The sequence below is a fragment of the Carex rostrata genome, chromosome 4 (assembly GCF_964058835.1).
Source record: "Carex rostrata chromosome 4, lpCarRost1.2, whole genome shotgun sequence".
In the NCBI taxonomy this organism is placed as follows: Eukaryota; Viridiplantae; Streptophyta; class Magnoliopsida; order Poales; family Cyperaceae; genus Carex; species Carex rostrata.
The window spans coordinates 14,059,353-14,073,797 of record NC_135921.1 but is presented as its reverse complement, the minus strand read 5'-3'; the positions used below and the strand labels follow the sequence as shown (position 1 = coordinate 14,073,797).

Genomic DNA, 14,445 nt, shown 5'->3' with positions numbered 1-14,445 from the left:
GAGCACTGGGTTGAGGAGTGGTTAAAGCAGATGAAAAGGGATTAGATCAACGTTAGAGACGAAACTTCTTTGTCTTGAAGGGTTGGTCCATTAGATCTCCATTATATAATGCAGAATTGCGGACAAGAAATACACATTACAAAATTATCTAAATTAACAATGCCTACAAATTCTCTAATGCAGAGGAGCAATTCCTCAAATAACAACAATATAGTCACAAAAAAAAAAACAAAAACACAAATATACAACACAGTCAAAGAACAGGCCTGCCAACCACCACAACACTAGCATGCTATGGCTGATTCATGCATGACCATTCTGCTGCTTCTACAATCTACGGTCAGTATTCACATATTTCTTTTTTTTTGAAAACTTGGTAGTAGCTACCAAGGTTCGTGAGGGGGAATCGAACTCTCAACCCTTGAGTATAACAACTCTATGACATTTTTCTGGCCAATTGTGCTACCTCCCCTTTCTCACAGTATTCACATATTTCTCGAACCAAAATTTGAAGGCAAAATGATAACATGGATGATGAATAGATTTTGTTTTTTAAATTTTCAGAACTTTAGTATTAAAACTTGCTAATTTGATTACTATGGAAGAACAATTCTCTTTAGTTGCATGTTTAATTAGAACTTTAATTAGCTTAAATTGTTGTTTGAATATTTTTTTAAATTGCTTGAATTAGTTGAATTTGGTGAATTGTGAATTAATTAGGGTTTAAATTGCAAAAATTGTGGATTCTATGCATTATGAATTAATTTGGGGTTGAAATGCAAAATGTCATGTTTTTGAATTGTCTGAATTGATATATATGTTGGATATTTAGTAATTGATATTGATATGCATGAGATGTAGAAATTTAAATGAGTTGTATGAATTAATAACTTGTCAAGGGTTAAATTACAAAATTGTTAAATGCGTAGAATTGAACATCTTAGAACCTTGACAAGTTGTATGATATGTTGAAATGCATGAATTGAATTATTTTTGTATGAATTGTTATATGCATGGCGATATGAATGAATTGAAGTGTCGATTGACAAATTTTTTTTAAATTGCAAATTAAAATGGAATTGTCAATTTGTCATGAAAAATGTTAGAGTATACCCTCAATTATATTTCATTTGTGATTTATCGGTATTATATTGCTAAATTGAGGGGGAGTGCATTTTTTGAGGAGCACTTTAAATTAGTGCTAATTTTTCACCTTTTCGTCGATTTCCAAAAGAGGGATAAATTGGTACCAATTGCTAGACATTCAAAATAACGATTGGGTAAACCAAATTGAAAAAAAATTCAATTTATGCACTTACTCGCATTGTATGTTTTTGCAAATCGTCAAAAGGGGAGATTGTTGTTCGAGCAATAATCTTTTTTTGTCTATTTGACTAATTTGCAAAAACATACAATTATTGAATTTTACGATTTATTTTATTTTTGAAAGATATGTAGATTCAAGTCAAATGAAATTGCATTATGGAATACTTGGCCTGAAAAAATCATGAAGACATTTACCAAGAATACAAATCATAAAATCAGAAGCATGGTAAAGTATGTTTGAGGTTGTTTACACACAGATCAAACGTTGGTAATGTTTGTAAAACGTTGTAACATTTTAGAGCATGTCAGAAACACTGAAGTAACAGTTTGATCAAACTCAAAAACAGTTTAAAACGTTGTAACGTTTTAGGACTGACATAACTGCTGAAGCACAGCTGTATAGAATCAACTTGAAACGTTATAACGTTTTAGGAATGTTAGAACATTAAGTACAGCTGTATCAAATTCAAAATTTAAGTTACAAACGTTGTAACGTTTTAATTAAATCTGAGCTTTAGAAATTCCTGTTTTTGATCAAGTTTTTACAGTAGAAAACGTTACATAACGTTTTACAATCGTTGGTAACGTTTTACTGAGCTATCAGAAGATTGAAACCCTAAATCGTATTTTGAACTAAAACATTGGTAATGTTTTAGGTCAAATAGCTCATTTTTTAGATGTCTCTATAAATAGGGCTTTGGGCTTTCTTCACAAATCATCTTAGCCGACCCTAAACTTCTAAAATATGATTTTCTGAGAGCTTAGCTTACTCCATTATTGTGAGAGCTTAAAACTTCAAAATCCTTCGAACAACCTCAAACCCACTTCACTAATCTTGAGTTAGATTATGTTACAGTGATCTATTGAGTATTTCTCTTGAGTAGCTTGAACTAAGAGACCTTGTTCTCATCTCTTTGAGTTGGCCGGTTGACTTCCCGCTTGGTGTGTAAGGGTTCAACGGTTCACAAGTTGTAATCCTTTCGTATTGGGTAATAGAAAGGCGCACCCACAAGAGGTTGTGAAGTCCCGGAGACGTAGGCCTTTGTTTTGCCGAACTCCGTTAACATCCCGCGTGTCAAATTTCTCTAAACTCATCTATTTACTCTTAATTGCGATTATTTTCAGTTTTTAGAGCAATTAGTGGTGCAACTAGTATAACACATTCGCTTTCAAAAAACAATCTTGATACCAGCAAAAGTGATCATTAGTATTTTATCATAATTTTTTTTATATTATATCTTGATTTTCATATCTATAATGATTTGATTAGTAATTGTTTTTTGAAAGGAATACTAGATATCATATAGATTTTCAGTTCAAATTCTTTTATCAAAGATATTTCATTATCTTTATTATAACTCTGATTTTCAAGGTAATAATAAGGACTATTGTTGTACCACTACAATCAGGGGATAGTAGTGAGAGGAAAAAAAAAAAAGGGCAGAAAGTTCTTCTATAAAATTAAAATTTTACAATTTTATTCATTAAATTTTGTATTTTTTTTTATTCATTAAATTTTGTAAATTTTTATATGCTTCTGTAAAACACAACTTCTCTAAAAATAAATAAATTTAGTCCTTTTAAAATAAAATTACAATACACTAGATTTTTCTTCCTCCAACCTTAATTTATAATTATGCCTCTCGCTCACAAAAATAATTAATAATAACTTTATATCTATAAAATTGTATTTATATAGAGAATTAAATTCACATGCTCATCTTTTCAATGGAGTTACTATTTATAAATACTTGCACGTGCAAAGCACAAGTTGACATTACAAAAGCTTGTTTATGTTTTATTTTACTTGTAAAGATAATGAAAATAATTTTTTGTTATAATTAAATCATCAGAATTGATGAATACATAAGGCAATTTTCATTAATATATTTGTTTTCAAAATAATAAGCGAAAATTCAAGAGATTCAAGAGAAACAAAGATTGTTCAAGGGATATATAATAGGTATTAATTGTGAGAAGCTTTCTTTCTTAATTGTTTCCTTTATTTACTTTTGTATTAATTATGAGTTGTGAGAGATAAGAGAGAGTATAAGAGTATGATAGATAGTTCTCAGTTCTCTAAATTATAATTGATTATCTCAATATAGCGCTCCCCTTAAAAATTTAATCCTGTCGGATTAAAGAAGACAGCATAATGTTGCATTTGAATTTTCTTCAATGAATTGGTAGCATGTAGGCTACTGGTTCATTAATAAAAGTAACCGCGACAGAATGGTAGCTAAGTACGTATTTAATTATTAAAGAGGGAAATAACAATTTACCACCGCTGCACCAACTAAAATCATGTGGCAATTTTGTTTTTTTTCACTGGTGATGAGTGGTGAGAGCGCGGAATTCATATCACCAACAGGGTATTGTTTTAGAATTTGCACGATGATTGATGTCATGGAAATTCATGGAATGTTGTATTTTTTAAATGTTCTTTTGTCAATACTAGTTGTATTTGAAAGACATTAGAGGATCTGACACTTTTTAACTTAATGAGAATCATTTTTTCCTGAATCTGGAGCAGTTGTATCTTTGTTTTTTATTCAGGGCTGTTACCTTCGCCAAGATATATAGGTACTGAAAATCTTGAGAGATTATACATTTTAAATTTCATGCTAATGCACTGTACCAAAGTTAATATGGTGATATTCGTCGTGAAGTAATATTAATCTCACGAAAGAAGCGTTATTCTTATTACATACATATATATGCTAAAAGAAGTACATCCCAACGGTATCAATGTCAGAAATACGACTAGGAGGATAATATGTGGTCGACCAACTTATTAATGGCCAAATAAGAGGATCCATTTGCCTTGATACAATCCGATGCATTTCTTCTCAGTTCCCTCATTCTCTCTCTCATTGCATTGCCTTTCTCCCTCATCAAACTTCTAATAGCCTTTGCAATCATCCTTCTCTCTAACTTCTCCTCCAACTCAATACCCACCTTCCAGACATGCGTTACGTATCTAGCATTCCCCATTTGATCACCAAAATATGGCCTACATATCATAGGCACACCTTCGCTTATCCCCTCAAGTGTCGAGTTCCAGCCGTTATGAGTCCAGAAACCTCCTACAGCATCATGGGCAAGCACCTCCAACTGTGGTACCCAAGTAAATACCTTTCCTCTACCTCTTACCTCTTCATCAAAACCATCAGGCATGTAGGCATTCTCGGTACCACGTATTGAACCAGGTCGAACCACCCATAAGAAAGGCTGACCGCTATTGGCCAGTCCCCAAGCAGTCTCCAAAAATTCCCCATAATCCATTGAAGCCAAACTACCAAAACTGGCATATAAAACCGAATTTGGGGCCTGTGTATCTAACCAGTCCAAACAACTTCTATCTGGTGGGAGCAAACTGCTTTGCAATTGGGAAGTGAACTTGTGAAAGGGACCGATGGCAAATATAGGTACAGAAAACTCTTGGTGGAGCTTCTCGATATCATCGCTCTCAATGGCATTGAAGGTATTTATTATGATACCGGAGGAATTTTTTGCAGCTTCAACATCTTGTGTGAGGATCATAGCTAGATCAACTATGTTGCTATTATTCATGCCAATTAAGTCCTTCACCCGGTATGGTGGGAGCTCTGTCACAAGTTCATCCTTCTGGGATTCTGAAAAATAAAAAAGAAAAGAAATCAATTATAATGCATGAAGTTATGAAGGGCTAAATCTACCCTCACAGAATAGTCTGATCTCAGGACAGAACATTCAATCATTGTTGCACACTAACCTTGTAAAGGATAATACCCCTTCGCCCGTAGAACAGGAAAAGTAATAAAGCATCTCAGGCTAGCTGCACTACCGGTCCTAAGCACCAATGATGCAACTCCAAGCCGCTTTGCCACAGCATGCATCTTGTACCAGTGCAAGTCAGCTACAAGACATGCAACTCCTTTATTTTCATCTAAAATTTTTGTAAGACTATCATGGAAAGGCCCTTCACAATTATTATTTAGCACTATAAACTGGGAAAGGATGTCATCTTGTTCGAACTGATCGGGGGTAGTCCCGTCTACTATGGAGATGAAATCATATGATGGGTGTTTTGTAGGATCAATGGAGTTGAATTGGGTGTGAAAAATGGTGATGGCAAAGCCGCGCGAGTGAAGCAAAGAGGCAAGCTCCAGCATAGGATTGATGTGACCTTGGTATGGCAATGGAAATAACAGTATCCGGCAGCTCATTGGTACTCTCAGTTCACCTGACATGGTTTGATGATTGTTATGTTCTTCAATATTCGTTAAAGAAAGATACAACAAGGCAGTTGCAATGAGATCTGGATCTCAATTGTTCAAGTGTTTCCAATATATGCAGTCCAACTGGACCGTCAGTATTAAATGGAGATTAAAAATTTAATCCTGTCAGATTAAAGAAGACAGCGTGATGATGCATTTGAATTGGCAGCATGAAGGCTACTTGATCATTAATAAAAGTAACGGCGACAGAATGGTTGGTACGTAATTAATTATTAAAGAGGGAAATAACAATTTACCACCGCTGTACCAACTAAAATCATGTGGCAATTTTGTTTTTTTCACTGGTGATGAGTAGTGAGAGCGCGGAATTCATATCACCTAAGGTAACTCAAATTTTGAGTTTAAAAAAAAATCTCATGCATTCAACCTTGAACGAGATTGATTCGGATTCTGATTGGAAGGTCTAAATCTAAACACAAAATTTGAGTTGCTCTAAAGGATCCGGATTAAGAGCACGGGGTTGAGGAGTGGTTAAAGCAGATGAAAAGGGATTAGAATCTCCATTATATAATGCAGAATTGCGGACAAGAAATACACATTACAAAATGATCTAAATTAGCAATGCCTACAAATTCTCTAATGCAGAGGAGCAATTCCTCAAATAACAACAATATAGTCACAAAAAAAAAACAAAAAAACAAATATACAACACAGTCAAAGAACAGGCCTGCCAACCACCACAACACTAGCATGCTATGGCTGATTCATGCATGACCATTCTGCTGCTTCTACGATCAGTATTCACATATTTCTCGAACCAAAATTTGAAGGCAAGGGTGGACGAATACCGCCATATGAAGAGTAATCCTGTCAAAAATTAATATTGGAATTGAAAAAATTCATTTGCATTCTATTTAAATTTTCTTAAGTACAAGGAGTTATTTGCTCATGTGAGAGTCTATTCTTTAACAGTTTCTCATCACATGTTATAATTATATTGGATGGTTACTACCAATTCTCATCACATGTTAGTACCGTTCATTTCGAACATGCATTTTTTTTGTCAGGGATTTATGATTAGCTTGATCAAATTCTAACAATTAACTTCAGTCCCATCATAGTACCTGGGATGAACAGTGAGGAATGTTGTTCATATTGGGGTGCATGTACATCTGGCCTGATGACACATCATTAGTAGCATAACCCTGCATTGTAGCAAAGGTGCATCACTGTACTTAAACAACTTAAAAATTAAAAAAAAAATTAAAACTTGGACATGAACCATTGTGGGTGGAGGTGTGCACATACCTGAACAAACATTGGTCTACTGCCAGTGATAGCCGGTTGGTTGATCCGCGGATCCGGTGCTGAATAAGGCTGGGTATCATTGGAAACTGCAACATACACTGGGTCCTGAGATGATGGTATAAGTGTCTTCTTTGCTTTTTCTGCATCACAACAGAATAATCAATTATATGTTAACAGAGCAAATTAAAATAATATGTTAATATCAACCACTATTATGTTAAACGCATCCAAAACACCTTACAAGACATCAGCTAAACTCAAACCAAGCCCAAGAGGGGAACTAAAAATGATTGAAATCAAATAGTAGCAGTAGACTGATATTTTAAATCTTCGTAGCAATGCACACAATAATTTATATAAAAGGAAAAGGTCCTCACTCGACTTTTTATCTTCCTTCAACATTTTTTTCTTTTTCTTATCATTCTTCTCAGACTCCTTGTTCCTCATAGAAGCATAAGGAAGCAAACCCTTGATCTCGAAAGCAGTCTCCAGGGATTCTTCACCACTCTCGAGCGCATCCCACAAGATTTTCTTCATCTCCTCATTGTCACAACTCTTCAGCAAAAGATTGTAGACATACTTCATAGCTTGGTTTCTGTACACCATCTCGGCCATGCTTCCCTCAAGGTGCGCCATGCTGTTACTCAGCTGCTCTCGCCCAATCCCATACACCCTCCTCCTTGCATCTTTCGTCCACCGATTCAACATGTACCTGTAATGCATCAAGTATTTTTAGCATTATTCAAGATATATAGAAGTAAATTGTACAGGGTTACCTTTTTGTGTACTTGCCAGTTATAGCAAATATTGTACTTTTCAGTGGAGTCAAAAGAAAGACAAGGTCAGCTGATCTACCTCAATTTATTCAAAAGGTCAGCTCCAATGTGCTTGGTCCTTTGTGAGGAAATTAACGGATAATTTTCACTTAAAAAGGATATAAATAATGTATACAGAAACACAATAGACAAGGCACTATAGAAATGCACCTGTCAGGTATACGATCCACACTCTTGAGGTTGAGTGCATTTAGTGAATGCGGGCAGAGCAAACCCATGGTCTCAAACTTCTTGCAACTACATGTGACCTCCATTGTAGAAGTGTCAAGCAGCACTATCCACACTTTTGATCCCCTTGCTTGAGCCATGAACTGGAACCGGTAGAGGGACCCACCACACTGTGTTTCCTGATAAGAAGTTGCATTGTTCCCATCAAGAAAATCTGCTTCAAACAGCTTATAGGCCTTGTGTGTGTACAATTCGGCTGCCTTGTTCAACAAGCTGCTGTTCTTGATGACACGCGGGGGCACACTCTGGCTACACCGGTAATCCTCTTCTACCTCACTCTGCCGCCAGCTAGCAACCAGCTTATCTAGCCTGATTAAAAAATCTATCAGAGAAGTTGATTCATCTGAAATGCCATTAAATACATTACTCAAGCTCTCAGCTTTCTCAATGGAGGTGATGCCCCCATCATATGCATCCTTATGTAAAACACTACACCATTTTTGACGAACCTCGTAGAGTTCATTGAGCCATGAATGGTCTTGTACACTGTACTCTCTAACCATCATGCCCCACGTATCCTCAAAATCTATCTCTGACTCACAACTCTTCATGCACTTAGTGAAGAGGGTCTGAAAGGTGCGACTCATATTAGAAATTCCAAGATGAGATTCCATGTTCTTTAGCACATGCCATTGGCAAAGGCAATGGCATGTGTCAGGTAAAACATTCTCAATGGCCTTCGCTGCTGCAGGATTTTGGTCAGTGAAGAGCGACTTAGGTGCATGGCCACCCATTGATTCAACAAAGGACCTAAAAAGCCACTCATAAGACTCAATCGACTCGTCCAGCAAAAACGCACAACCGAACATGACGTTCTGCCAATGGTGGTTGACCCCGAGAAAAGGTGCGCACACCATGTTGTACTTGTTAATGCGGTATGTCGTGTCGAACACAACCACATCGCCAAAACAGTCGTAGTCAATGTAGCTCCTGCCATCATGGAAAAATAAGTTGGTCATCCGCCCCTCGCTGTCAACTTGCACATCCCGATAGAACATACCCTCCCCCATTAACCGTTGCTTGAAATAGTTAATAACCCCCTGCGCATCCGCCGGTTCAATCAGAGTCACCTTCTCTTCACTACCATCTTGCTCGGTCAAATCCTGAGTTACAATTTCAGTGTCAGATAAGGGACCAACACTTGCACCCATGCCGGTTTCTTCATTAGTGACACAGCGTGGAGGGATTGGCTGGATTGCTGCTACCATTTTCTCCAAAATTGCCGGTTTGGTCATCATAAGTGAACGTGCTGATCGCAACATGTGTCTCTGCCCAGGTCGGACCAGCTCGTGGTTATGCTCTTGAACTAAACGAATCACCTTCCACCGGCCTTGGTTATCAACCCGGAACCGGATCATTGCCTTGCAGTTGGTCCGGGCATCAGGCCGGGATGGATCTGCATCTGGATCCTCATCCCGGCTCCCTTCCTTTGAACAATAGTAATCTTTTGTGCGGATATTTTTGGTACCAGTAAAATAGTACTGCTTTCCCTTGCGAATACTAAAACCCATTCGGAGGCCATATTCACAGTAAAGCTTGTAAGCCTCCTCCTCACTGTACACAACCTGGCCCAGTAATTCTTCACTCAATTCCTTGCTACTCATCACAACTTGGAGTTTGTCCGGGCTCCTGTCTGTATCTTTCAAAGATGTATCTTCAATCATTGTGGACTGCATTTGGGTTACTTCTTCGGTTTGCTCTGGTTCTTCTACAACAGTGTCTCCATCGTTGTCAAGGCATATGGCCTCACCGTCAATTTCAATAGCATAGTTTGTATTCTCCATTGCTGGGATAAAAAATGAGCAATGACAAAGCATTAGAATATCAAGATCTGCCGTGGACTAAACAAACAATGGGGGCAAAAACAAAAATCCTGTTGCCAATATACCAGCATGCATTCCAAAAGACTTAGTTCTTGAAAAGTACCCTTCAAATCTCCCAGGACTGAAGTAAAAAGCAGATTATATCAATATTTGGTTCCCTTGAGTTAACAATTGTACATTCCGAAGTCCCTAATTCACTTTGGAATGGAAACTACTAATTAGGATAATGAAATTCTTGCCAAGACTCATTTTATTCTAAATTTGCTATCAACTGAACCAATGCAAACACAAAAATGAGATCCTAAAGTAGGCCTGCTAATGAGTGAGCTTTGACTCAACTCAGTTCAGCTCATTAAAAAAAAAGTTTAAAAGCCCAACTCGGACCAGCTCAAGTTTGAAGGGAAAAACCCAACTCAGCTCAGATCATATGAACACCACAGCACTGTTCAACTCGGATCAGCTCATTCTTCAGCTTGGCTCGGAAACTCATATTTGAGCCGAAGTCAGATCAGCCCAACTTTCTTCCTATCTGCTTGCATGTGAGTTGAAGTCGCTAAAGCACTTCCGGTCTTCTGTGGCATAAAATACTTTGTCCCGTCACATTCTTTTTTCCTTTTTGTGAATACTAACACCTCAATTAAAATGTAAATATGATTTGAACGTAAAGAAAAAATGGTTAATATTTTCTTTTACTTGTTTTTGGTTTAGTGGAAACAGTGAGTTTACAACTTATACACAAAAAGCTGACCAGAGCTGATTTATTGGGTAAATTTAAGTAACAAAATACTGTGTGACTCCAAGTAAAACAAAACAAAAAAAATCTTTTCATTGTTTTCATGACTAGTACGCATTACAGATCACTACACATATCAGTTCTTACCAACACTTGTACTCGGCGTTAAAAATGTCTAGCTTTTGAAACTAAAAATATCCGGATTATCCGGTCTGAATGCGCTCCGTATCCGTTTATTATATGAACCAAACGAGAATTATCCGTGCTCTTTCCAAATTTATCATTTCTTTCCATAATTTCATATATCATTCTAGCCCCATCTATTTTAGAATCTATCTTTACTCCTTAATGACGAGAATTAAAATTAATCAAATTTTGTAAGTCCTAGCTAGGAAAAAAAATTGTTGGATGATCAAGCGATTCCAAATTTTAGCAAAAGCAACTATGTCGCATAACCAAAAATTTGTTCTATTAGAAGACATCTTGAGCTTTAACATATTCACACTTGATAGCTTAAGCTGACGATATTGTAGGTGCAACAAGCTAGACATGACAAGAGCTGCTTGGTCTCAAAATTAAAACAAATAATTAAGCTACGATTTTTGCTTTTCTAGTTTGAGTAGATAAAAAAAATTATTTGTTGCTCTTCATATAATACAATGCTTATTTAAGGTAAATTAGGAGGTGTTAATTTTACTAAGCTTCTAATTCTTAATTCTCATCAGTGAAATTATGCCTACATACTTATTTTAAGAAAACAATAACAAGTGAGAACACAAAGATAATAAAAGTGAATTTAAATGCAAGTTCTAGTACTTGAGATTAAATTGTACAAAATATATATTACATTTACATTAAATTTTATGACTTCAGTTTATCATTTAAAAAGACAACTTCATTTTCATTAGAGAACGCATTATATAGTTTGAAGATAGGTGTTTTTCAATTTCTTACTTCTTCACTTGAGAATTCTAAAAGATGACTTGCATAATTATTCAGCTCTTATATAAAATTGTTTATTTAATACTCATTTTACCCTCTCCAGAAAAAGTGAAAACATCGGTTTATATTATAATCATGCTCCCATGAATGAAATCACAAAAAATCACATCCATTTATCACAAATTAAACAAAGCAGCCAGTCAAATGCTTTAATGTTTTTTTTCCCCTTTAAAGTGCATTAACTGTGCAAAAGAGAAATAATGCATCAGCCAATTACTTTCTTTTATTAACAGCATGAATTAAAGATTAAAAAGTAATTATTGAGAGTAAAACTGGTATTAAGATAAAAAAAAGATTCCTCAACACTGAATATTTTGAGATCTGAAACTAGTATTAAGATTATTCTCGCTCTGCATTTTAGATTCTTTAGATACTGTCGTGACCATCTATAATGCAGAGTCAACACCTCTAATTTCACTCTGCATTATAGATAGTCACGACAGTATCTAAAGATTACATGAACGGAACAAATTATAATACCCTTATTAAAACCCTAGATTGTACCAGAAATAAATCCCAAATTAAGAGTGATGAGATTTTAAATTTTCAATCTTTAGAAAAATTGAAAGTAAGTACTAAGTGGAAATGTGCAATGGTCCCTCTCATTTTCCCTGAATGCAAAGACTCCCTTAAGAAATGCACAAGCTGAATAGAAAAAAAAAAAAAATCTGGTTCAAAATAGGGGTGTCAATGACACTCTTTTATCTGTTTACCCGATCCATATTGTATCTGAAAATACGATTAAACGTAAGATTTTTTTTTCGTTAACGTATTGGGTACGGATAAGGGTAAAGATTTTTTTTTTGTCATCTTACCCATTATCGTATAAGATAATTTTTAAAAATAAAATTATATAGAGATATATATTTGTATAAAGATATACATTAGAGTGGAAAAAATGGCACAACGGAGCTAGCTCCATCATTGAACGGCGCGGTTACAGCACGGAACGACACGGCACGTGTGACTGTCCCATGCCATGACTCGCGTGTCCCGTGCCGTGACCATTCGTGTGCTGTGATCAGCTTTTGAAAATTTGACACGGCACGGCATGTCACGCGAAAAACCCGGTCACAGCAAGGCACGACATGTAATCACGCGAATCACGTGTAATTAGGACCGTTAGGTCATAATCAAATGGAAAATCTTGAATAAACTAACTTAAATTATGAAAAAAAAATAGTTAAACGTAAGAAACGTAATCAGTTACGTTTGAACACAGCACGCAAGTCATGACGTGACTTGCGTGCTGTGACCACCTCTCAATATTTTGGTCACGGCACGTGTCACTGTTCACTTGGTCACAGCACGGTACATTTTTTTCACTCTAATATACATGATACAATAAAGTTTTGTATTTTATTAAACTTTCATAATACAAATTAGTTATATTTATTATTATTTTTTTTTCTTGTTTTGAAAAATATTATCAAAAATATAAATTAAGATGTCAATGGCACTTTTTTATCTGTTTATCCAATCCGTACCGTATTCGAAAAAACGAGCATAAATAAAGATTTGTTTTCGTTATCATAACGGCTATAGGTATAAAATGATAACGGCTATAGGTATAAAAATGCCTCCACTCGATATGTATCATACCCGTTGACATCTCTAGCTTAAACCCACAGTGTTAAAAAAATAAAAAAAATAAAAAATCGAGCAAGAGCCAATGGGCTACCAGTTGAAGAGAGAGAGCAAGACGTGCGTGAATAACTATTTATCGAGTACTCAATTTAGTATTATTTTTTATCGAGTATTCAAATAGTTACTATTAACCGATTAACTATTTAAACATTCAATATATTTTTGCTCCCCTGATCGAGTACTCAATCAGTGTATTATTTTTTTATCGGTTAAAGTATTTTTTTTTTTTTATCGGGTATCTTGGATCCGGCCTGATGGAGACGATCAGCGATCAGGCGAGCAGCTTGGGAACGAGCGGAGGGAGACGAAGAGCTTGGAGGCGAGCAGCTTGGGATTTGGGAATTGGGGACAAAGAGCTTGGAACGAAGAGAAAGGAGACGATGCGCGATTCACCCAATGCGCAGAACAATACATCATAAGAAATACATGACCTTTTTACCAACCGAGGAACCTAACAAATCATCGACCTACAAAACCCTAGATCGGCGAAACCAAAGACATAACCGAAAGGCAGCCTTGCGATAGAAAGAGAGAAGAGAGCAAAAGGTTTTACCTGAACGCCGAGAAATTTCCGACGATCTGGAGGAAGAGGAGTGAACGGCGCCGTAAGGCTGTGCGGTGTACGATGGATTGGGTAGAACAGGTCCAAAGTAAAGTTAATGCTCCGGGCGTAGACGAGAGAGAAATTATTGCAATGAACCCCGCCTTCAAACAGACGAAAGGACGCGGTGCTGAAGCCTCAACAGATAAGCGTGACTGTGGGTCCCACATCGCAGACTACATTAATAGAATATCATTTTATCTCCGTTTCTAACACCAGGATCTGTCCATTTTTGCAGAAAAAACAATAAATGGATATCTCCAGAAATATTATAACAGAAACCTTTAAAATAGTTTTAATCGCATCCTTACCCGTGCATGTAGTAATTAGTGCTACTGTGGCCTTTAAAAGGTTTGCGTCTACGAATAGAATATTTGTATAAACTGCCTCCGTGGTCGTAAGCATCGTTCATGACTGAGTGTGGCAAAATCGTGTCGTTCCGTGGATCTGTAACTAATGCGTTGTGATTTGGTTTGGTATTGTAATCAAGTTAATTTTTCACATGTTATGTTGTGATTAAAATGTCGAGCGGTAGTTACGCAAATGATCACACTACGTGAGTTATGTCATTACCAAGTCGTGTCGGAACTAAGATATCGTGCCCATGTCATGAATACAATTACGTTAGTCATATTTGATTACATTTGATTTTTCTGTAATTTAAATTTGTTTGTGAAAAAAATCATAATAAAAAAATATGGAATGATTATTTGAAATATTA

General features: G+C 36.1%; 1 protein-coding gene and 1 pseudogene across 3 annotated transcripts; both read right to left on the bottom strand.

Moving 5' to 3' along the window:
- Nucleotides 1-3,951: 3,951 nt before the first annotated feature.
- Nucleotides 3,952-5,603, bottom strand: LOC144552749 (UDP-glycosyltransferase 76B1 pseudogene; annotated as a pseudogene). The gene is made up of 2 exons (XR_013511214.1): nucleotides 5,081-5,603; nucleotides 3,952-4,961 (listed from the first exon to the last, which is right to left on the bottom strand). The product of XR_013511214.1 is annotated as a UDP-glycosyltransferase 76B1 pseudogene (transcript).
- A 535-nt stretch (nucleotides 5,604-6,138) lies between these two features.
- Nucleotides 6,139-13,892, bottom strand: LOC144553540 (protein FAR1-RELATED SEQUENCE 9-like). 2 transcript variants are annotated; one of them, XM_078301752.1, is made up of 6 exons: nucleotides 13,677-13,892; nucleotides 7,841-9,704; nucleotides 7,232-7,566; nucleotides 6,855-6,994; nucleotides 6,671-6,751; nucleotides 6,139-6,413 (listed from the first exon to the last, which is right to left on the bottom strand). In XM_078301752.1, the coding sequence occupies exons 2-6, from the start codon at nucleotides 9,700-9,702 to the stop codon at nucleotides 6,348-6,350; spliced, it is 2,484 nt and encodes an 827-aa protein (XP_078157878.1). In that variant the 5' UTR covers nucleotides 9,703-9,704; nucleotides 13,677-13,892; the 3' UTR covers nucleotides 6,139-6,347. The 2 variants fall into 2 exon arrangements, with proteins under 2 accessions (XP_078157878.1, XP_078157877.1); XM_078301751.1 differs by having other exon boundaries at nucleotides 7,841-10,313; nucleotides 13,677-13,805.
- Between the last annotated feature and the right edge of the window lie 553 nt (nucleotides 13,893-14,445).

What these genes read in the sequence shown, in the direction of transcription:
- LOC144553540 (XM_078301751.1), bottom strand. Translation starts at nt 9,735, where the DNA reads ATGCTTTGTCATTGCTCATTTTTTATCCCAGCAATGGAGAATACAAAC. An exon ending in GTGGATCGTATACCTGACAG is followed by an intron (nt 7,567 to 7,840) that starts GTGCATTTCTAT and finishes GATGCATTACAG; the next exon opens with GTACATGTTGAATCGGTGGA. An exon ending in GTAGACCAATGTTTGTTCAG is followed by an intron (nt 6,752 to 6,854) that starts GTATGTGCACAC and finishes GCTACAATGCAG; the next exon opens with GGTTATGCTACTAATGATGT.